The 23,847-nt window shown below is 40.0% G+C and overlaps 1 protein-coding gene across 4 annotated transcripts in view; it reads left to right on the forward strand.

Annotated features, from left to right (window-relative positions):
* ARHGAP31 (Rho GTPase activating protein 31) overlaps positions 1 to 23,847 on the forward strand; it is a 116,992-nt gene that overhangs the window by 81,303 nt on the left and 11,842 nt on the right. For 3 of the 4 annotated variants that reach the window (XR_010909628.1, XM_060770796.2, XM_060770795.2), the window contains 7 exons: positions 3,813 to 3,895; positions 4,951 to 5,058; positions 14,012 to 14,157; positions 17,771 to 17,972; positions 20,591 to 20,715; positions 21,784 to 21,843; positions 23,045 to 23,665. Coding sequence is in view for 3 of the 4 variants with exons in the window: in XM_060770796.2 (XP_060626779.2) it covers positions 3,813 to 3,895; positions 4,951 to 5,058; positions 14,012 to 14,157; positions 17,771 to 17,972; positions 20,591 to 20,715; positions 21,784 to 21,843; positions 23,045 to 23,665 (1,345 nt within the window). In the remaining variant the exon portion in view is untranslated. The remainder of the gene's footprint in view (positions 1 to 3,812; positions 3,896 to 4,950; positions 5,059 to 14,011; positions 14,158 to 17,770; positions 17,973 to 20,590; positions 20,716 to 21,783; positions 21,844 to 23,044; positions 23,666 to 23,847) is intronic. The other variant, XM_060770797.2, reaches the window with a different exon arrangement.

A 23,847-nucleotide genomic window follows, 5' to 3' on the forward strand; every position in this document is an offset into this window, starting at 1 on the left:
AGTTTCTTTGCAATATTAGTTTCCATTATTCTACAATATATTAAGTACTGTACATATTGTGGATGGGAAGTTAAGGTTCATGATGTTCCCCCTCACCCGATTACTGCCATGGTCATGTCCCCTTGAGTTCGGTAAGTTTGTTCCTGATGTATACCTGCCTCCTTTGGTGCATGTGGTTTCTCCAACTGCTACTTTGCCAGTGTTTTACATTCTACTTGTAAAATGGGATTAATCATAAAGACGTTACCCCATGGTGTTCTTATAGGAAGAATATGGATTGGTAAGCACTAGAAATTATGAATCTCCTGGGTTGTATGTGGGAGGAAGAATGCACAACCTCTGTCAAACTGGATAATTACATTCCTAAGGCACTCATTACTGTTAAGTATTTACAGTCTTAACCCCATACAAATTGCACTACCTATATACAGAGACTTAATTATGGTGCTCAATATTTAACACAGCATACGTCTCAACATACTTTACAAGAGAGCTCATTGAAAATGCAGGTCATTATTACCATTTTTGCTGTGATCATAAAAGTATGCATTTTTTAAATGTTTATCTTCTGATCCATTTGCATCTCCTCATTTTAGTAATGTGTTTTTTTAATGAAAGGTGCCAGTGTGTCAGTTGGAGTTTTGTTTTGTTTTGTTTTGTTTTTTGCAAATCATAGCCTGTTTTGGAACAGGTTTTCCATTAATAGGAAGAGTTCAGGGTGAAGGTCAATTAAGCAACCACCATTTTCATCCATTTTATTATGATAGCCATGTATAAATATGTGAGAGGAAGCCACAGGGAGGAGGGAGCAAGCTTGTTTTCTGCTTCCTTGGAGACTAGGACGCGGAACAATGGCTTCAAACTACAAGAGAGGAGATTCCATCTGAACATTAGGAAGAACTTCCTGACTGTGAGAGCCGTTCAGCAGTGGAACTCTCTGCCCCGGAGTGTGGTGGAGGCTCCTTCTTTGGAAGCTTTTAAGCAGAGGCTGGATGGCCATTTGTCAGGGGTGATTTGAATGTAATATTCCTGCTTCTTGGCAGGGGGTTGGACTGGATGGCCCATGAGGTCTCTTCCAACTCTTTGATTCTATGATTCTATGATTCTATGATTCTATTAGCATTAGACTGAATGAATCATCGGTTTGCCTTAGTACAACTAAAGTTCCTCACTACTACACCAGAAAGGAAGTGCTGGAAATAAATTCATTATAAACCCCAAAGTATCTGCTCACAGAGAATGTGGGTAGAGTAGCTATGAGTCATTATATGCCTGGCCTCAATGCAGGGAAGTGGCAAAATTACATACCCTCAGGTGTGTCTGTATGAATATTTGGGTTGGGTTCAAATTTGGCACACACAAATGGTTGGTTAGAACAGTCTTTCCCACCCCCTTGTTCCCTTAGGCTTAGGAAATCCCACACCAAGGGTTGGAAAATAATGCTATATGATACAGGGACAGAAAGGTGGGAAATATGCCAAAATTCAGCTGAGGAACTTTCCTTGAATTATATTAAGTTCACAGCAGGTTATTTTCTTTGAGTAATCCCCCAGTATCACAGCCTTCTTTTTTCAACAGGGTCCCCAACTCTCTGTGTAGCATTTCAGGGGTCTGGAAGGTTGCTCTGGGGAGACAGGACACACGCAAGTGAATCCTGCTGATTCACTTGCATGTGTGAATGCACCGCCCATCAGGAAGTACCAAATCAAGCATGATATAAAGTATATCTTAGATTTTAATGTGGATTTTCTTTATAATGCAGCTTGCATCTGCTGGGGCTGGTAGATAGTGATCATAATTTCATTATGTGTGGGGCAAAACCCTTATTCGAAGTCTGCTCTTTGCATTGGTAAGAAATCCCTATTAGCACACCACATTCCTCCATTGAAAGATCATGATTCAATAGTAGAGTGCATGCTTTGGTTGCAGAAGAATCCAATTTCAGTCCCTGGCATACCCAGATAAAGAAGATCAAATGTTAGGTGATGGGGGAAGCCATTGCTGGTCAGAATAAAGTCTTTAGCTCCATATATAATAATGGGCTGACCTGATAGCAGTTTCACATGACCTTATTTTAGTACACAGTAGGTTTCTTAGTTTCAGCTAACTAGCAATGGAAAAAGATAGCTGAAAAGAGGTGATTTAAAAAGAGCAAAAAATGAAAGCAAAACAGAGTTTTAACATGCTGGTTAGATAAATTTGAAAAATATGATATTTTTCTCAGACTTTTCTTTATTTTTTTATAAAGGAAAACCTATCAGAGTGCTTTTTGTCTATGCTTGTTAACTTACCTTTCCATTAGAATCAGTGTCTAGTACTAAGCATTGTTTTCTACAGTGAGCAGTCAGTTGCTCATGAGAAGCCAATCAGCAATGCATCAATACCCTTTTCTTACTATAGTATAAAATGTTGTCTTAACTGTATCAAAATTATTTAGGAACTAGATCCTCTGTGTGGGTGAGGATCAGTTTTTGTTAATCCGACACAAGCTTCAGGTTCCTTATCAACATAATAGGATGGTGCATGAGTGAAGGGAAGTTGCCCCCAGTGCCAAGTGAGAAACTTGGAAGTTTTTCTCATGCATCCAAATCTCTGGTTTCATGCGGAGTTGACTCTTACTAATTACTAATAAATGCTGTTATTAGTAATAGATAGATATATTAATTCAATATAAATCTGATGAGTCAATAGGTTTATATTGAGTCCCTTTGAGGAGAGAGGGCAGGTAAGAATGGTTGTTGTTGTTGTTGTTGTTGTTACTATTATTATGTTCCATTGATTTCAGTGACTCTGTTACATTTGGAATTAACAATAGGATCCAAGCCTATATATTTAAGCATTCATTCCTGCAAGTTTGCTATTAGCATGAGGTGCACAAGTAGGATCACGCTAAAGCTTTTGCTCATTGAAGCAAAGGCATGTTATCTTCATTCTGTGTACAGAAGCTAAATGTACTGTTCGTTGAATTTCCTTGAACACTGGTGATGGAATATTGTTTCCCACCACATAAGAAGCAGCAGGCAGGTTGAACATGGTGGTAGAGTGAGCACAATATGGTATGAGGCATACACTACAATTTTTCTAATGTCAGGAGTAAGAAATTTGGCCTTCTGCAAGGACGTTGCCCAGGGGATGCCCAGATGTCTGATGATTTACCATCTTTGTGGGAGGCTTCTCTCATGTTCCTGCATGGCGAGGTGGAGCTGACAGAGCTCAACCCCCTCTCCCTGGATTCGAACTGCTGGTACAAGAGTTTAACCCATTGCACTACAGAGGGCTCCTATACACTGCACTGTTCTTCCATAAGGGAAGCAATAACAGTTGCCTTCTGTGATGGTTGCATCACTCTGTCAAATGGTAGAACCGGCTTTGTCCACAAGCAAAGACTGAAGAAAATAGCTGTCCTGCTCTTGCTGTCCTAGCAACTAGAGTTAAGTGGCAAACTGAGTTGCAAGTTCCATTTATAGCTGTCAGGGCTAATAACAGCTTATGGAAGTATCCTCCATGAATATGTCTAGTCCTGTTTGAAAGCCATCAACACTAATGACCATCACCAGGACACTTGATGGCAATGAGTGCTCTACATTAGTGAAGTAATCACAGTTATTCTGCTGTCTCAGCTTGATGGGAGGCTGTGTTTGTTGCTATACATTTTGTTTGCTCATATGTCAGTTTATCTGTTTTATGTATAGCATTTGCAAAGATATTTGGAATACAGATATTTTGGAGTGAGGGTGGATGGGGCTAGTGAGCCTTAGAAGTCTTTTCCAGTGCTATATTTTAAAAATGTTCTTTTGTTTCCCTTCTTGCAGGGGGCCATTTCATGCTTCCCAGAGGAACAAAAGTTGGTTCAAATTCAGAATGCCATCCAAGAACTTCCACCCTCTCATTACAGGTGAAATCAAACCCCAGCCTCTAAAATGCTGGGATAGACTTGGTGATTCTTATTAGTGACAGGGAATTATTGGAATTAGAAGAGTAGCGTATGAGTTCAGACTAGCAAATAATTTAGTTTTTTTCTCCTCCTTAATCAGCATTAGAAAAATTGTATATTTACCATTCAGAAAAAAAGACCATTCTCTAGAGTCATGATCACTCTTCTCCAGCAACCTCCAGGGTGCAATTGGCATGAGATCTGTGAAATGTCTTTACTTACAGAAGTGCTGATCTGCTACTTCTGAACTACCCAAACTATTAGCCATGCGATGTCCATCAGTTCTCCACTACACCAGTGTCTAAAGAAAGATACCATGGTTCATTAAAACACTTCTATCAGAGTACGCTTTAGTTTCTGACAGCCTCATCCTGATAGTCACTATGGTAATTTTTTGCTTCAGCAGTAGGTTCATAAACCACATGCAATTCCTAAACAGTTCAACAAAGATATAGTTTAGAATAGATGTTCTTTTCTTCCTTTCTATCTTCTCCCAAAGATATGTGATGATACTAAAGAAGATGAAAGCTAGAGGATTAGAAATATGGTTTATGCAACTCCTGAAAAGTGTAGTCCATAATAAAGTGACAAGGAAGAGCTTGAAATAGTTGTTTGAGTGTTGGGCTATGACTCTGGATCCCCACATAGCTATGGAAACCCACCTGGGATAAGTCACCTCTCAGCCTCAGAGGAAAATAAAGGGAAACTACCTCTGAGCAAATCTTGCAGAGAAAACTATGTGATGGATTCACCTTAGGGTTGCTAAAAGTCAAAATCAACTTGCAGACAAACACACAACAACAATAACAATAACAACAACAACAAATCATAACATGAATAGAAATGGGAGCTGAGAGAGATAACATTTAGAAATATGCATTGCATCATTAGCAGAAATTATCTATCATGTTCCATTCAAGATATTTCATATGATGCTTAGATACTTTTCCTTGAGCAAAGCCAAGATGTGTACACATCCTAAAGCCTCTTTTTTTATCTTCATCAAATGCTTGCAGGACCCTGGAATACCTGAGCAAGCATCTGACTCTTCTTGCATCCTTCAGCAGCATGACCAATATGCACACCAGGAATCTGGCTTTAGTATGGGCACCTAACCTTCTCAGGTACATTAAGAGCTCTTCCTGTTTTCATTATTGGCAAAGGCAACACAGAGAACATTGTATGGAAATGGCGTGAATATAGAAGTTAAGGACTGCATGGGCCTGAAGTAACTAATCAGAATAGATCAGCTCTTGGGAGGTAAATCAATGCACTTGCAGACTACTCAGCTGCCAACTGGGAGGTCACAGGTATATCTATAAACAAAGTAAATGTTTTCCTGGATATTACTTTGGCTGAAGATGGGGTATTAGAGGCAGAAATAATGTGAAAAGAAAGGAGATAGGTTCCTAGACCCTCTGCAAAAGATATTTTCAACATATTTCAGCAAAGTTTTATTCATAACTAATAACGTGCACATGTCCAATGAAAAAAGCAGGTCAGGTAAGCCTCACATAACAAAACAAAAACATATTCTATGTGTATATTCCGCCAGGCTCCAAGTTTAGTATTAACGTATTTCCATTTGTCAAACTTTGCTTTTTAAACATCCTTGAGGCAGCTGGTGAGGCAGGCTTTATCTCTTTCCCCCTTTTCTCCCTATTTTGCTGCACACATCACTACAGGAAAATAGCCTAGAATAGAACCATGACCCTTCTCCGGTCATGCTTTGTTTACTACATTGCTTACTGGAGGCTCACTGCTGCAATTTAACACTGAAGGTCTGTGTTTTTTTAGTCCCACTTAACCATTCTCCCCAAACAAGTACTGGTAAAACACTTTCAGCTAGACAGAAAGAAAAGAAGAAAAGGGCTGAGAGATATACAGTAAATTCAACAGCAACAAAAAAAAACCCAAATAAACAGATTGCGATGCAGCTCCTGTACTCCCTACCAGTATAGCCAGTTCAACATCTGGAAGGCTACAGATGCCCAGTCTCAGTTCTAGCAAGTGTCATGTTGTTAGCAAGAATGGTTAGCAGAAACCTTGAAAGGCTATCCGGACACTTGAGGAGCCCCTCTTTATGGAATACACCAGCATATCTCTTGCTATTTTTTAAGTCCCTTTCACACAATATTTTTATAGTAGAATACAGCAGAAAACAGGACTTTCTAAACAGCATTGTTATATCCAGAATAAACTACTGCAATGTGCTCTACATGGGGTTGCCTTTGAAGACTGTTCGGAAGCTTCAAATAGTCTAACGAGAGACAGCCAGGTTAATAACTGGGGTGGCATACAGAGTGCACACAACTCCCATGTTACATCAGCTCCACTGGCTGCTACCGGGCATAATTCAAAGTGCTGGCTTTGGCCTATAAAACCCTAAACAGCCCCTACCCAGTTTACCTGTCCGAATGCATCTTCCTTTATGAATCACCATGAAGACTAAGATCTTCTGGGGAGGCCCTGCTCTCGGTCCTGTCACCGTCACAGATGCGTTTGGCGGGGACGACAGACAGGGCCTTTTCAGTGATTGCTCCCCCTGGCTATGGAATTCTCTTCCTGCCAATATTAGATCAGCCCTCTCCCTCCTGTCCTTCAGAAGGATGGTGAAGACCTGGCTGTGGGACCACGCCTTTGGGGCAGTGCAATGAGGCAATAATAGAATGGTGTCCTGAGATGGATTTGAAGCAACTGATTTTAAAGTGGATATAAGTGATTTTAATATTTGTGTATATTAATGGTTGTATGTCCCTGCATTGAATGTTTGCTGTGTATATGTTGTGCTCTACCCTGTATCCCCTGTAGGGTGAGAAGGGTGGAATATAAATGTTTCAAATAAATAAATATTCTGTTTTCCTCCTGGTGCAATCCCCCACCCCTCATTTTTGGATACCAATGAAGTTCGTTTGTTGGTCCAGATCACACTATTTTTTTCTTTCCCTTTTTGTATGTATCTCTATTATAGGGGTCAGGTTGGTCTAAGTGTTTATATTCTAAGTCAGTGGTTCTCAACCTGGGGTCCCCAGATGTTTTTTGCCTACAACTCCCAGAAATCCCAGCTGGTTTACCAGTTGTTAGGATTTCTGGGAGTTGAAGGCCAAAAACATCTGGGAACCCCAGGTTGAGAACCACTGTTCTAAGTATATGGTGAATATGGAACATTTCAAACCTTATTATTGATTACCTCTCAATTTCATCCTCCATCAAGATACTGTTCCCCATAGCTTAACACAGCTGTGTGTTGTGACCTTCCAGTTATTGCTCTGGATCATTTTCTTTTTGACACATCTGTTCAAACATAAGCCCCTTTGAATTCTATGGAACTTCTAATCCTGTCAATTCAGTCTCCACATAGAAGCAAATCCACTGTCTTTGATAGGATGTGTTTCCCAATAAATTAATTCTTTGTTATATGTTTGCTGTTGTTTCTGTGCATTATCTCTTATGATTTTGATGTGTTTGTCTTCAAATATTCACTGAATATTTGCATTTTGTTTTCTGTGTTGAAACCACCCTGAGTCCCTTTGGGGAGAAAGGGAGGTCTAGAAATAAAGTTGTATTATTATTATTATTATTATTATTATTATTATTTAAATGTTATAAGAAGGAGAGAGACAATTGAGAAGGTAAGAGATGGAAAGAGACCGAGAGATTAAATTAGAGATATTGAGAAATCAGAGAGGTTGAGGTGCGTCTTTGTTGGGGTAATGTGACTACACTCCAGTCGGTTATTTTTAATATTTTTCTTTGATGGGCAGCAGATTTACACAACGATGAAAATGGCATTAAAGCACATGTTTCAAACACAAAGCCCATAGGCCTAATCTGGCTCACCATATCATTTTATGCGACCTGTAAGGCTTGTAATGCCAGGGAAACATACATTTATACAGTCTTAGAATTATAAACAGCCCTTTGAAGGCAACCATAAGGCTGATGTGGTTCTTGGTGAAAATGAGTTTGACACCCCTGCACTAAAGCCTGTGAAATATGAAGTGAGGAAAGGTGACACAGCTTGCATCAGTTTTACACTTTGCCCAACTCTGGTGTATATGTTTTGTGCATTGAAGCTTTTTGAACTCAAAGTCCAGATTCAATTTTAAGACATTTTCCAGGAATGCATACCATCAGTGGAGTTCAAAAGCTTAAGATCAAAGGTATCAACATATTTAAGCCTAAGGCTCTTGCTTCCAGGAACTACAGTTAAGTCTTACACATTTTACTATTTCAGAATGGAGGGGAGGTACAAACCCCACTGCTGGAAAACTACTAAAATAAGGTGTCATAGGGAAGGGAGTGTGAGGCCCTTTGGGTCATGCCCAGAGAGTTGGTTTTGGGCCCGTGAAGGCCAACTTCAGGCCCAGCTCTTGAAGTTCTTTACCCTGCTTTAAACAGAAACCATATTGCTACAGCTTGAAAGTATGTGGATGTGTGACTTTTAAGCAAGAGTGTAGAAATGGAATTGCCTTTCATAAACAAAGCTAGGCTCACATAAGGGGAGGGAGGAAGATAGACAGACCGATGCTGCATAGATAACTTGATAGCCTTGAGATAATTCTTAGCATTCTTAAAGCTTAAAGTTACATTTTTGCACCATATCTCTTAGACTCCACTGGCCAGTATTGCAATATGCCCAGTTCAAAATATTATCTACAATTTGAAATGCCAACAGAATGTTCACAGCTTATAGCAAAAGTGGACTGCTTCTGAACATATGGCTGCCAGTCATATCCAATCTTTGCTCCTCCATTATAACCTTCAAGTAGAATTGCAATGATTTTTAACACTATATAAAGCCTTGCCCTTTTTCTGTTTCTACATCCTGCCAGTAAAGTCTACATCAGTGGGAATGAAATAAATGCTATGTGGATGAGAAAGTGGAAGGTTCAACTCACCTGAGTGGCCATATAAAGCTTAATGAACCTCGGGTTCACTATAACTTTTGCAGCAGGCATTATTTATCAACTTGTTTATTGTTATAATTGTAACGTCTTATAATTAGACCTGAAATGCTCATAGGGCTATATTTCCTAAATGATTAAAAACATTAATAAAAGGGTACCAAATCAAGAGTGTTTTTCCACTACAGTGCTTATTTAGAAAAATGTTGGGGGAAGAAAAATGTCGTATCATGTTTGTTTGGTAAATCATTATAGAAATCATCATTATAGTATTAGAGTTATACAACTCTATCTTAATATCTTTAAAAAATAGCAAGCAATATCATTCTTTATGATTTTAAAGAAACATATTTTAGAACTAATTTAAAAACATATGAAAACATTGTCTGGGTGCTAAAATTGTACCCACTACAAATATTAATAGTGAATGCCTACTGAACTGTGAGTGGTTCAACTATCTGATATCTCACAAACTATAACAAAGCCCTTCAAACTGAATTAAATACATCAATTCTTGTTCTTTGAAGAGGGACAGGTGTTTTCATCTGGGAAAAAGATAAAGGAATTATAAGGAAATTATAAGGTGACAATGATTGGAAGATGCTGTGGAATCTATGATCATGGAAAAGGCCCTCAGTAACTGCTAGAGTTTGGTTCCACGACCATCCATGGATGCTCAAGTTGCATTATATACAATGGAATAGTAAAATAGTGTTCCTTATATAAAATAGCAAAAGAAACATTTTTTTGGATTTTATTTTAATATTTTCAAGGTGTGGAATGTGGAATCCATAGAAATGAATGACTGTGTTTAGTGGTATATTTCTGTATCCAATTAAATGTTAAACTGGTTACCAGAAGGAGGAAGCCAATGTGTCTACCATCTACGGTATAGTCATGCTAAAGAAAGAGAGCGGAAGTGCACAAGCTGAATGCTTATTCTCATAGCACTAAACCATGGTTCATTATTATATCTCAGCACACCCAGCTCCCATGAATAAGTCTAATAATATCTCATGAAAAATGTTGGGTGCATTTGGGAAGATATTTCTTCATATAGTGTCTCATTTAATGAATCAGGGCAACAGATAAACTGTTACAGAGATCATATTTGTTTTAGTTAGTTTTGAGAAAACTCAGTTCCTGATCAGCTTGTGAGCTAGTGCTAAAGATAGCTCACTCGAGACTCTGGCCTTGCAAACAGGTTGCCAGGACTACTGTAACAGAAGGAGTTTTAGGGGGGGAAAAATAAGCAACATTACTTCCTGGCTTAGTTACTCTAAATAAATGACAATCAAGACAGAGCTGATCCTGTAATTGCAAGATGTGTTAAACTGGAATTCTTTTGATTTCATCTACTTTTCTTTGGGGGAGGCAGGGACAAAATCTGAATCCCTTCTTCCATCTGAATCCCAAAGAGAACATGAAAGAAGCATGCAATACAGCTGCAGTTGCCAAAAATGGCTATCCTAAAATGGCAAAGTCCCTTCCAGAATTTTATCAAACATTCCAGTCACTAACTTTACAAGGATTTATTGCTTCAAGATAATTTCCTCAGTAACACTTTGACATGTCAAGATAAGAAACAGTTTTGGGGTGTGGGTTGAGGGAGAGATTGGTTCTGACCATACAGGGTGAGATGTATGTTATGGTAGGCGTATGCGACAGACGACAACAAGCAGGCTTCAAAGAAGGGAGGGGAGAAAAAAAAATCCAAAAAAGTAATCACAATTAGTTGTGATGTTTTCTGTTTGAGGATTTCCTGTCCCCACTTGATACTGTTTTGATGTGATGGTTCTACCCAGACATAATCTAAATCCTGGGGATATAGTGTGGCAGCTCCAGCCGTAACTATTGCTGTTAGAGCAATATTTGAGCCTTTAAAGGGAAGCTATTTATCAAGAAACACCTTGGCAGAACATCCTAGTTATCGTCCACAGATTTTGGAAAAATAATGATTTTTTTTTACTTCAAGTCTCTGAATATTGCAGTTAACATGGCCACTGCCCAGGGGAAATGTTGAAATTTGTAATCCAAGGGCCCATCTACATGGGACAGAAAATCTGGAACTAGTCTGGAGTGCCCCCTCCTTTTCTCAGGTCACACAGATGTGTTGAAGTCAGCAAAAATACCCAGCAATGGCCATGGCTGTAGGACAAGGGGCAGCAAATGTAACTTTCCTCCCCTTTCCACTGCCCTGCAGAGTGCAGGGAAAAGATTTTTATAATACTGACCCATGTAGATAGCGGATCAGTCCAATTAGAACCAGTATAATTAGTCACACCTTCCACAAAGTATGGATTTGCTCCAGAGATTCCGAAAAACTCCAGAGCATTCCATGATTTCCGCTAACTTGAAGTACATCATGTGGATATCCAGAAGCAACTCCTGGCCTGATTTGGGGTTTGTGTCCCATATAGACAGGCCCCATAACAATAACCTTGAAAAACTAGGAGTCCATATGTTTTTTAGGCTTCCTTGTACCCAAATTTTGCTGTTAGACAGAACTGTAGAGGGGTGAGGATTTAACATCAGTTCTTGTGGGTTTTTTCGGGCTATATGGCCATGTTCTAGAGGCATTTCTCCTGACGTTTCGCCTGCATCTATGGCAAGCTTCCTCAGAGGGTGAGGTCTGCTGGAGCTGGGAAAAAAGGGGTTTATATATCTGTGGAATGACCAGGGTGAGACAAAAGGTTTTTGTAAGTTGGGCTAGGTGTGAATCTTTTCAACTGACCACCTTGATTAGCATACAATGGGCTGACTGTGCCTGGAGCAAACTCTTCTTGAAAGGTGATTAGATGTCCCTGCCTGTTTTTCTCTCTGCTGTTTTAATTTTAGAATTTTTTAATACTGGTAGCCAGACTTTGTTCATTTTCATGGTTTCTTCCTTTCTGTTGAAATTGTCCACATGTTTGTGGATTTCAATGGCTTCTCTGTGTAGTCTGACATGGTGGTTGTGAGAGTGGTCCAGCATTTTTGTGTTCTCAAATAAAATGCTGTGTCCAGGTTGGTTCATCAGGTGCTCTGCTATGGCTGATTTCTCTGGTTGGAGTAGTCTGCAGTGCCTTTCATGTTCCTGGATTCTTGTTTGGGCGCTGCGTTTGGTGGTCCCTATGTAGACTTGTCCACAGCTGCATGGTATACGGTAGACTCCTGCAGAGGTGAGAGGATCCCTCTTGTCCTTAGCTGAACGTAGCATTTGTTGGATTTTCTTGGTGGGTTTGTAGATTGTTTGTATGTTGTGTTTCCTCATCAGCTTCCCTATGCGATCAGTGGTTCCCTTGATGTATGGAGGGAACACTTTTCCTCTGGGTGGATCTTCATCTTTACTCTTGTGGCTTGTTCTTGGTCTTGCAGCTCTTCTGATGTCTGAGGTGGAGTATCCATTGGCCTGTAGAGCCCAGTTGAGGTGGTTCAGTTCATCTTGGAGGAGGTGGGGTTCACAGATTCTTTTTGCACGGTCTGCCAAGGCTTTAATGGTGCTTCTTTTTTGACTTGGGTGATGGTTGGAGTTTTTATGTAGATATCTATCTGTGTGTGTGGGTTTTCTGTAAACGGTGTGACCCAATTGTTGATCTGGTTTGCGGATGACTAGGACATCTAGAAAAGGCAGTCTTCCTTCCTTTTCTTTTTCCATAGCGAACTGGATGTTAGGGTGGATGCTGTTAAGATGTTCCAGGAACCTGTTGAGTTCTTCTTCTCCATGGCTCCAAATGGTGAAAGTGTCATCCACATATCTGAACCATATCGTGGGCTTTTTGGTTGCTGTTTCAAGAGCTTGTTTTTCAAATTGTTCCATGTAGAAGTTAGCTATGACTGGGCTGAGAGGGCTCCCCATAGCTACTCCATCTTTCTGTTCGTAGAATTCATTGTCCCACTGAAAATAGCTGGTGGTGAGGCAATGGTGAAACAGCGCCGTGATGTCTTCTGGGAACCTCTGGTTGATGAGTGCCATGGTGTCTGCAACTGGGACCATGGTAAATAGAGACACCACATCGAAGCTGATCAGTTTGTCATTTGTATTTAGCTTGAGATTGCTGATTTTTTCAATGAAGTGGGCTGAGTCCTTGATGTAGTGTGTTGTGAGCCCAATGTGGCTTTGTAACTGTGCAGCAAAGCCACATTGGGCTCACAACACACTTTTTGCTTGTATCCTTCTACTGTTTTTTTTTTCCCATGCTGATGTAATTTCTTGCTGGTAGGTTTTTATATTATGATGTTGGATGGAGTCTTGTGGAGTTGCATCCATGTACTGTTTCTTAAATGAAGTAATTATGTTTTCTTTATAAAAAAAGACTTATTATCATAGTTGGATTCAGACTACACTATTCTTAAGAAAAGATGAGTTAAAATTCTAGGACCTAATTTTGTTGTCCTTCCCACATTTTTACTTTGCTGCTAGAGAAAGAAAAAATATGAAGGCTGATGAACCAGCCTGGACACAGCATATTATTTGAGAACACAGAAATGCTGGACCACACCAACAACCACCATGTCAGACTACACAGAGAAGCCATTGAAATCCACAAGCATGTGGACAATTTCAACAGAAAGGAAGAGACCATGAAAATGAACAAAATCTGGCTACCAGTATTAAAAAACTCTAAAATTATAACAGCTAAACAACAGAGAGGAAAAAACCAGGCACAGATTAACACTTCCCAGCAACAGATTTTCCCAGGCTCAGGCAGGCCTTCAAATGCTAATGAAGGTGATCAGCTAAACATTTACACCTAACTGCAGCAGGGAAGAGCTCCTTGCCCCACCTCAGCTATTCCACAGATATATAAACCCATTGTCCTAATTCCAACAGACCTCACTACCTCTGAGGATGCTTGCCATAGATGCAGGCGAAACGTCAGGAGAAATGCCTCTAGAACATGGCTCCATAGCCCGAAAAAACCCACAAGAACCTAGAAAAAATATTGAATTTTTAGATAACTCGCATCCTATTGTGATGTCACTATAACTTTATAGTTACATTTGTCATAGTAGAGATGTGGTCTTACTTGATGACAGAATATAACTATCATATGGTTCAAGTGTTGGCTGTATTTAAAAGAACGTAAGGGGGAGAGCTAACTTTCTCAATGAATTGCAAGCAAGCAATGACTATATGTAACTATTTACAGATAATTTTCTTCCAATTGCTTCTCTTACTGTGGCGCAGGTCAAAAGAGATCGAGGCTGTGGGCTGCAATGGAGATGCAGCTTTCCTGGAGGTGCGAGTCCAGCAGTTGGTCATTGAATTTATATTGAACCATGTTGATGAAATCTTCAGTGATAATGCCACTGCCAGACCAAAAGAGGATGAAGGTGAGTCCTTCTCACAGGGACCATTTGAGAAGGCCTTCTGTGTAGCTGCCTGTAGAGCAGGCATGGGCATTTTTGGTTCTCCAGCCTACCAGCTGTTAGGAATTTGGCCTCCTTGGGGGGGGGGGGGAGTTTCTCCATGCCTGCTGTAGAGCCTAGGAGGTAGGTAGATTAATTTGGTTCTCTACTTGCGGTCCTTCCACCACTAGATGAAAACTTTTATTTTGATAAGTAAAGGTAAAAGTTTTCCCTGGCATTAAGTCTAGTCATGTCCAACTCTGGGGGATGATGCTCATCTCCATTTCTAATTCGAAGAGCTGGCATTGTCTGTAGACACCTCCAAAGTCATTTGGCTAGCATGACCACATGGAGGACCATTATCTTCCAGCAGAAGTGGTACATATTGATCTACTCACGTTTGCATGTTTTTGAACTGCTAGGTGGGCAGAAGCTGGGGCTGACAGTGGGAGCTCACCCCGCTCCCCAGATTCAAACTACCAACCTTTCAGTCAGCAAGTTCAGCAGCACAATGGCTTAACCCACTGCACCACCTGGGGGACCGACATTTTACTCCAATAGGGAAAAGGAAACAACTTTTATTGTTTATTTTTAAATTTAGGTAATATGCTTTTTAAAAAGAATTCTAGAGATAGTTTAACTACATTTAAAATAACCTATTAATATTTTCTCTATATCCAAAATTCCTACATTGCTTGCATAATTTGTTGTTGTGGAGATTGGTATCTTTTCCTTCCTCTGCAATGACCAAAGTCCTCTGATGATAACCACTCCCAAGTGCCATTCTGAGAGGTATCTGGCTATTCTTCCATACTGAGTCATGCACTGATGACACTATCTGCTGAGGCCTCCAGAGTACCCCAACAGATCTTAGTGGAAGATGCCCTTGATTTGCATCTGAATATGTCTCTCTGATCCCATTGCCTCTGAGTTTCCACCAGCTATGGAAAGGTTACCAGTAAGGGAGGTCAATGCCAATGGAGTTCCATATGTATAAGCAATACACATCCATGTAGGATCTCAGTTCCTATATATGTTTACTTGTGGCTCTTATTTATTTGGCAAACCACTTTGAGTTCTAGTCTGGTAAAAAAACTAGTTTAGAAATGAAGAACTACAGTACATTACAGTCCAGTAAGACCTCTTTAACTGCAGATTTACCTATGCCCAGGGGGAAATGTTTTCTCTATGAATTTCTGAGGTCCTCCAGTGCAATTCTATAGAATACTTCCCTTGGAAATGATAATAGACTCATTATGGAGGACCTAGAAAATTCCTAGGCCAACCAGTACAAACCTATGGTATGCTGGGACTATAAATCAGGTAACTAAATGGCATACAGTCATATCCACAATTTCAGTAACCTCAGTCTGGTTGGGAACATATATCCTGTGAATATCGTGGCCTTGCTGTACAGTTTTGTAGCTTTTTCAATACACTGTTGGTGACTATTTACAAATTCATCAAAAGCCATTTGGCTAGTAAAATGCATGGACTTTATTTGAGGTCTCATATGTGCTAGTCTGCATCTCAACTCTACATGGTAAAATGTAGAAGAAGGAAATGTTCTGACCTGTGGCATTAACATATTTTAAAAAGAAAGGCTAAATCCTGTTGGACCACTATGCTAGTACAACATGCCCCAGGCATACAAAAAGCATCCAGAACATCCTTAGGCATGTGGCTCGCTTAGCAAATGTTATGAAAAGCAAAACAAATCTCCCCATACCTAATGACTCAGTTTCATAGTCTAACTATTGATGAGGAAAATTATCTCCCATATCATTGGTTCAGTTTTGTGTTTTTATGGTCTGCTGTTAGATGCAACTCTGGGTATGTCCTATTCACATACAAGCCAACATGATTTGAGCCCACTTGGGAAAACCCAGTGCAGCGGAAGTCTTTATTTTTTGCCAAGGCCTGGAAATATGACTTTTTTTCTGGCCCAGCTCTCAGAATTCTGGAAATTTAGTGCTAAATAATCACCTTTACAAGACTTAATATTTGTTCTCTATTGGTAATGGAAGCTCCAAACATTCCTGCAGACAGGAACCACGAGAATCTGTGAAAAGCCTTCAGGTCTCACCATTCTTCTTTGTTGCTTGTTTTCCATCTCCTTGCCAGTGAAACTTAATCATTTGAGGGGGGGGGGGAACCAAAGAGAAGAGGTTTAGAGGAGGGTGGTCAGCAGCAGGGATGTTGGGTCCCACAGAGGACTAGTTTGGCTTAGGATGTAATGACTTTATCTTGTCACTAGCCTGATCCTTGCTGAGATAACAAGTCAACACTCTAAACCTTTGGCATATTGGTTGAGTCGGGAAGGGCTAGTTAAACTTTGGACATATATCAGAAATGTTGGACAATTAGCATTCCTCATGCTAAAATGTCTAACAGTTCTATAATCCCTACACACATGAGCCAAATTGTGTTGGCTCATGTGTGACAGCTCTAATGCATATTGGTTGCTTTACATTCCTCCATGAGTTAGCAGTTTTATAAAGGCAGTCTGAGAGTTTGGAAAAGGGCTTTTGGGGGAATACTTGTATTTCCCAGTTAGCATGGCAAGTGGCCATATTGGCTGGAGGATTTTTGGAAAATAAAAATAAAAGAACTTTTCCAAGTATGGTGCAATCCATACTATCATAATGTTTGAAAATACAGATTACAGTGCTATTAGAGCTTTCCCAGCTCTTTGATGAGATGGCAAATACAAATAGTTTATATTTAATAATAACTGCAGTTTTAAAAAAATATATGATAGCAAAATCTTAAAATTTACATTATTTTCCACCATTTCATCAACAAAGTTCTAATCTTAGAATAACTACATTGTTTCAACGGCATGCACTTTGATGTTTCTGCATCAGTTCCGTTTTCCCCTTGTATTAACATTTGTTTTGTTTGTTTCCTCCTTCATTTACTGAGGTGAGTTTGCTTTCCCGCTAGTTTTCTTATTTATCAGTGACCACTGTTGTTAGTGAGAAGCAAATTCTGAAGTGCCAGCCAGCTGAAGCTGGGAAAGTCTGGTTTAATCACCAGGCCTATTTATTTGAAGTCAAAGGCTGGCACTTTGATGCTTTTTGCTAACAATAGTCACTATTGATAAATAGGAAAAGTGACTGCAGTTTTCAGAACCAATTCCCTGAAATAGCTGGGAGCAGAGGAGAATGTTGATTCATCTCAAAGGCCAGGATATGAGCTGAGCCTTCCCAAAGTTCAGGACACCAGGAATCCTCAGGCCTCTGCTTCAGAAGACGCAAGTCAAAGTGCTTTGGAGTTCCTTGGCTAATGACCAGGAACCTACTGAGATAGAAGGCAGGGGAGATGGAATGAATTGCTGGGAAAGAAGAGATGTCAACCAACAGGCAGATTTCCAAGCTCTGTTTTCATTGGAACAGAGATGAAATACTTGAGAGATACCTGCTGAGGGCTTTCCCCTTCTCCCTCCCCCATTCTGGCACTCCATCTGCCAGCAGGGCTGGATCCTGTAATTTCTTTCAGAGCTAAAAAAAGTTCATCTTTTGGCCTACAATTCCCAGAATTTCCCAGTTAGCATGACTTGTCAAATCTCTGATGTCTGTTCCATTCTTTTCCCCAGAGAACAAGCCCATAATGAAGAGCTTGACACTGCCTCCATCTGCCTCCCTGCCAATGAAGCTGGTTAGCTTGGAAGAAGCACAGGCCCGTAGCCTCTCTGCTTGCCATCCTGCCCGGAAGGAGCGGCGGGAGAACAGTTTGCCAGAAATCGTTCCAGTCACGGGTTCCTTCTTCCACACTGTCCTTGACCTACCTGACAGCAAGTAAGTATTTCACTTCCTCCATGCTTCGGTTTTGAACAAAAACAAGTCCAGAGTCAGGAATTTCACAAACAAATGGATGCTCTCTATAAAAATGCCCTCTATCTTGGACCTGCCTGATTTATTTGCTAACTGATCTTTAGCAGAAAATAGCACCCTTCCCCCAAGACAAGGTGCATGTTATGCTAAGCCACTTGGGATAGACTGGCACCTGAAGTGGATATATTCTCGGAGATTAAGATCATCGGGGGAGGGTCTGCTCTCGGTCCCACCTCTTTCGTGGGTACTACTGGAGGGAACAAGAGACAGGGCCTTCTCAGTTATGGCCCCTCGGTCATGGAACTCCCTCCCCGGTGATATTAGATCAGCCCCTCCCTCCTAGCCCTCAGAAGAAAGATAAAAACTTGGCTGTGGGATCAGGCCTTCGTAGAATAGTGCGGTGCAATTAACAGATCTGGAATATATGGAATGACTATGGAATGGCTTGGACTATGACTATGGATGGCGTGATTTTAATATGGAATGGAATGTTTTAAAATGTTTAATGTGTTTTTAATTTTAATCTAATTTAATTTTAATTTTTTTGGAATTGTACATGTTTTAAGGCATTGAATCATTGCCTCTATGTAAGCTGCCTTGAGTCCCCTTCAGAAAAAGGCAGGGTATAAATAGAGTAAATAAATAAACAATAAATAAATTCTAAGTATCTCTTTTTGTGATAGAATGCACACATAACAACTTAAATAACTCTGCCTTTTTGTGACACCCAAAATCTGCCTCACATACCCAGTTGTAGGGTCAACCTGTCACATCTCTCAGAAAGCCTACCATGGTACCTGAATGAGGAAGAACCATGGTGCTTTGTGCAGCAGAAGAGGGCCACACTGACTAAATTTAGTTAGATTTCTTTCCTCAAGGTTAGATACTTGCACCCTTCAAAATTGCTAAAAGAAGGTCAATACTCTACAAGCATTTACATTTTCAGTGTCTGGAGAGCTTTCCTTCCACATAGCCTGTAGAGGATATAGATCCCACTAGCCGAATATTGCTTCCTAACATCAAGGAAAAACGTCAATGTCTTTTCTATCCAATTGGATGAAACAGGTAGAGATGGCAAGGTTTGAACTTGGGAGTTGATGCATGCAAAGCCTGCATGCTGCCTCTGAGCTATGGTCCAATGTCAAGACTGTTCAGTCAAACAGAAGGATGTAGAGTTGTTCAGAAGGAATTGCTTTCACTGCTTCGCCTCATTTAGTATCTTTGATCAACGGGAGTAGAATGCTAAGGAGATCTTGAGAGATCTGTTATAAGAGAGACATCTACTGGTGACCTGCCCTTAGTACAGATACAAGGCCCATCTCTGAAGAGCCACCTCCCTCTCAATAAGACCTGTATATGAAGGAGGTGGTCTGCCTGCCTGCTTTTTATGCCTAGTTCACAGTGCAGGCTTGTTGCAAGATGGCAGAAGTGAGAGCCTTAATGGATTCTCAGCAGTGCTTTAAAGTAGCTTATATTACTGTCCATCTATGGCATTCAATCAAAAACATGTAATGTAATACAGTATTAGCCACTACATTGCAACATTATGATTGTAATGTGACAACTACCTCAACTTTTCATCTTTCTCCTCTATTCATTTATAATCTACCTTTCCCTCTAATATTACAAATCAAAGAGGTATTGAACTCCTCATGGGTGACCGTCCTTGGTTGGTAGGCAGCATTTAGGTTATCTAGCCCTACCTTATAACAAATTATCTCTGCAAGTAAACTCCAGATCTGACCTAATGGAAGAGATTTTCTCCTTCCCTCTGACTATTCTTTTACACTGCCCCTTGAAAATGTTATACAGAAAGTTGTGGTGGGCTATTTAATTGTTTCCATGGTGGGAGGAGGAGCTGTAGGAATCTGTGAAAATCATTTAGAGCCACTTTCTATCAGATCACTTTCAGGAGAAATCATATCTGGATCTAACAGTGTTGTGTACTGGCAACTTGAATCTTGAAGCCACATCAGACTTTGTACTATTCACTTAAATACTAGATCTGAGATGGGAATATAACATATCCCTGTAGTACTAGAGTCAAACATTTTAACTGAAAGTAATCCACCATTGGATTCTGCCCTTCCCTATACGGAGGGGTGGGTAACTTTGGTATATATAGGGGTCTATCTTGCTTTCTGGGGACTCATGCAGGAAATTCCCATCCTCCAAATTTGTCAGACTTCTCCCCTGAAAAGTTTATGCTCAGTTTCAAAAACAAGCCATTTTGAAGAGGGGAATCCCCATTTCTGGTGGGTTCTAGGAGTAGCATTTCTGCTTTTTGTAGATGGATTGATGAACAGAGGAGGGAATCCAATGCTCCTAAAGATGAATGGGAAGCTATCATGAGCCTATCAGCCATATGTCATCTTTGTATATGATGTTATGGGTTGCCCACCCCTTAATATACAGCTCCACAATTAGGCCTTTGTGAGGAAGGATCTTGTAATTGATAGCATTTTATAATTAATCAACCATGTGTTTAAACAGAGGAAGATAAGAGAAATTACGATAATAATTTCATCCTTGCAATTAAATAGAGCTGCATTTGTTGATCTCTTCTCAATTTCTCTTTCCAGAAGAAAGTTATCTACAAAATCCAAGAAATGGAAATCAATATTCAACTTGGGCCGATCTGGCACAGAAGCCAAGACTAAACTGAGCCGAAATGGGAGTGTGTTTGTACGAGGGCAGAAGCTCTCTGGTAAGGACTGTTTGCAATCTCTGTTGATGAGACTTGTCTTCCCTCGGTTAGTGCAGTCTTGTTGCCCTTCTTTTGAGTATTACAAAATGTTCCAGTGTCTTGCAAAAGACATTTCACGCTAATAAACTTATGAGAACTTAGAAGCAGCATGAAAGACTGTTGAAGAGAACAAGATGGTGATCACATATTTAACCTCTTGCATCATATGGAGTATCATTGGGAGTACAATGAAAAGCGGTTATAGCTAAAAGTATACAAGCTGCCCGCTGTGAATACTTCCCATTGTATTGTGGGAATACTTGTTTCTCCATGAGTAGCTAGAATCTAGATGCAAGAACATACAGAGGTCAAGTACGTCTGCCCAGAACTCTCTTACTAAGAATGTGTCTGTAGCATTCCTTTTATCACGGATAAGTCATACTGGAAATGCAGTTTTAATATAATTTGTATTTCCCATTGGAGTTCTACTCAGGGGAAAATCAGAATCATATCGAAAGTTATTCACTTTCCTACAATATACTTTGGAGTCAAACCTCTTTGGAGAAAGATGGGGAGAGAAAGAGAACAAATATCTATGAGATTTGAGTCTGGCAACAACAAAAATATGAATGTTACCAGCTGCAGATAAATGTTCCGAATGAATAGTAGGTATTCTGGAGTTTTCATACTTAATCTGCAAATCAGTTTGTCTCCATAAAGGTACTGAACATGTAATGACCTTTTTCCGTGAGGTGAAAAAAAGGTTTTTGCAAAAATAATAGGAAAATGTTTGTACCTCCCTTGTCTGGACATGCTCAGCTTCTAACCATAGATGAGGCTTTTCTGAGTTACATTTGCATCATTCAGTTTTGTGTCACTGTACAGTTTTTGTGTTATTTTTTAATCTTTCCAGACACCAGCACATTAAACTAAGTTCTTTTCTACATCTTTGGAGGCTTTTAAACAGAGGCTGGATGGCTATCTGTCGGGGGTGCTTTCAATGAGCGTTTCCTGCTTCATGGCAGGGGGTTGGATTGGATGACCCACAAGATCTCTTCCAACTCAATGATTCTATGATTTCTTTTCCAGAAAAAGTAACCATTCGACCTGCTAAAAGTATGGACTCACTGTGTTCAATACCAGTAGAAGGTGAGGCTTGACCAACTTTTATTAAAAATGGCAGTCAAAGTACATTCTCACTAAGGCTTTTTTGGATCAAGTGATTTTAATATTTATACTAGGATGTTTTTAATGTTTTTTCATGCTTAAATGTTGTTTATGTCTCATGTTTAATGGTTTTAATGATTTTAATTTATAGTCATTTGTTAGTATTTAGTTATTATGATTTTTTTTCTGTCTACATGTATGTTGGCATTGAATTTTGGCATTAGTATGTTGTAAATTACCTTTACACCCCACCCCCCCACCCCGCACTGCCCCGGGTGAGAAAAGCGGTATATAAATATAGTAAGTAAATAAATAAAATGCTGACATCCTGTTAGATAGTCCAAACTAGAGTAGACATATTCGCACAGTGGTGAATCACACACATGGAAATCTCATTGTTGGAATGATTTCCTCTAGTGAGGTCTAGCAACAGAATTTAGGCCTAGGCATGTATAGGAATTAATAACCTGGATGTTCTATTGTGCTTTCGATTAGGCAGTTTTCAGTGGAGAATTATTTTGATCCTATTCCAAGCCCTGCACATTATTGTGGCCCCTTTCAACTTACTGATACTTTCTCTAAAGATATTCCTATTCCTTAATTATTTTAATCTTGCACTTTCCATTGGCTCCATTTAGGAAGCTTTGCACTTACTTGTACCCAAACCCAGCGTCGACTTTATCTCAGCCTTAAGATTGTTTTATGATGATGTTTGTAACTGTGTTATATTTGATTGATTTGATAGTGTTTGTTTTTATCTGTATTAGGGCTTTTCCCTTTGTAAGCCACCTCAACTCCCCTTGGGGAGATGGTGGCGGGGTATAAAATTATTATTATTATTATTATTATTTTACATGTACATTGGTGCCAGCTGCCTCTGTGATTTATGCTGATTAATTTATGCTTTTGTATATATGTGTATCTTTGTTAGTATTCATCGGATTGTTTATTTGATTTTCAAATCTTTCTATTCTAAGGGCAGAGACATGTTACTCTGCACACAGGATTCAAAGGATTGAGTTGCCACCATAAGCCATAGTAGCTGATCTCAATTTCTCTCACACACTTTAATGTACTTTCTGTAGCTGGATTAGTGTGTTGACTGACTTCTTTTTTCCCTTGAAATAGCAGGATATTATGTACCATTGGTAAGATTCTCCAGCTTTTTTCTTTCTTTCCTTAGAAGATGAAAAAGGCCATTTCAAGCGTACAGTCATGGCTGGAGGGTTTTTTGTTCCAATGATGAAACCACGGATGGGAGGCCTAAGCAATTCACCTGATGTCACCAAACAGGAAGCAGAGTGGGATTCAAAGGAGGATGTGAAAGGAGCAGAGGGAGGGACAGAAGACAATGGAGAGAACAATATTTCTCATCCTACCCAAGTGAGACCTCTTCCGGAACAGCTGAAAGTGTTCCGGGCCATAGAAGACCCTGAGAGTGAGCAAACCTCCCCAAAAATGTGCCGCATGTTCTATACTTCCAATGATGGGACAGCCAAATCAGGATTCCATGGGACTCTCTTCCCCCTGGAAGCCTCTCCCCGGCACCAACGGAAAGCTTTGAATATATCAGAGCCCTTTGCTGTCTCTGTACCTCTTCGAGTGTCTGCTGTCATCAGTATCAACAGCACCCCTTGTCGCTCACCAGCTAAAGAGAAGACTGTTTTTCCTAGCCTACAAGAATCTTCTTTCTTGGGGCAGGACAGTGCTATTGCTGCAGCCATTGGAGGAGATGATACTTCCAGATTAGAGCAGAATACAGTCAAGGAGGAAAGGAAGCCTGAGTCCAAAGTTGTAGCACCAGGTAAGCTTAAAAGGTTACAGTAATTCTTGAGAGCACGGGATTGTCCATTTAGGTGTGACTTCGCTGCCAAGGAGGTGCAAGAGTATATTTTTGAAAGAAAAGAGACAAAGCAGACTCAGAAGGAACAAACTGAGGTAACAAAACAGTTTGCAAAGAAAGGGATTATTATTTGAAACACAACA

Source organism: Anolis sagrei, chromosome 3, assembly GCF_037176765.1.
Source record: "Anolis sagrei isolate rAnoSag1 chromosome 3, rAnoSag1.mat, whole genome shotgun sequence".
NCBI lineage: Eukaryota > Metazoa > Chordata > Lepidosauria > Squamata > Dactyloidae > Anolis > Anolis sagrei.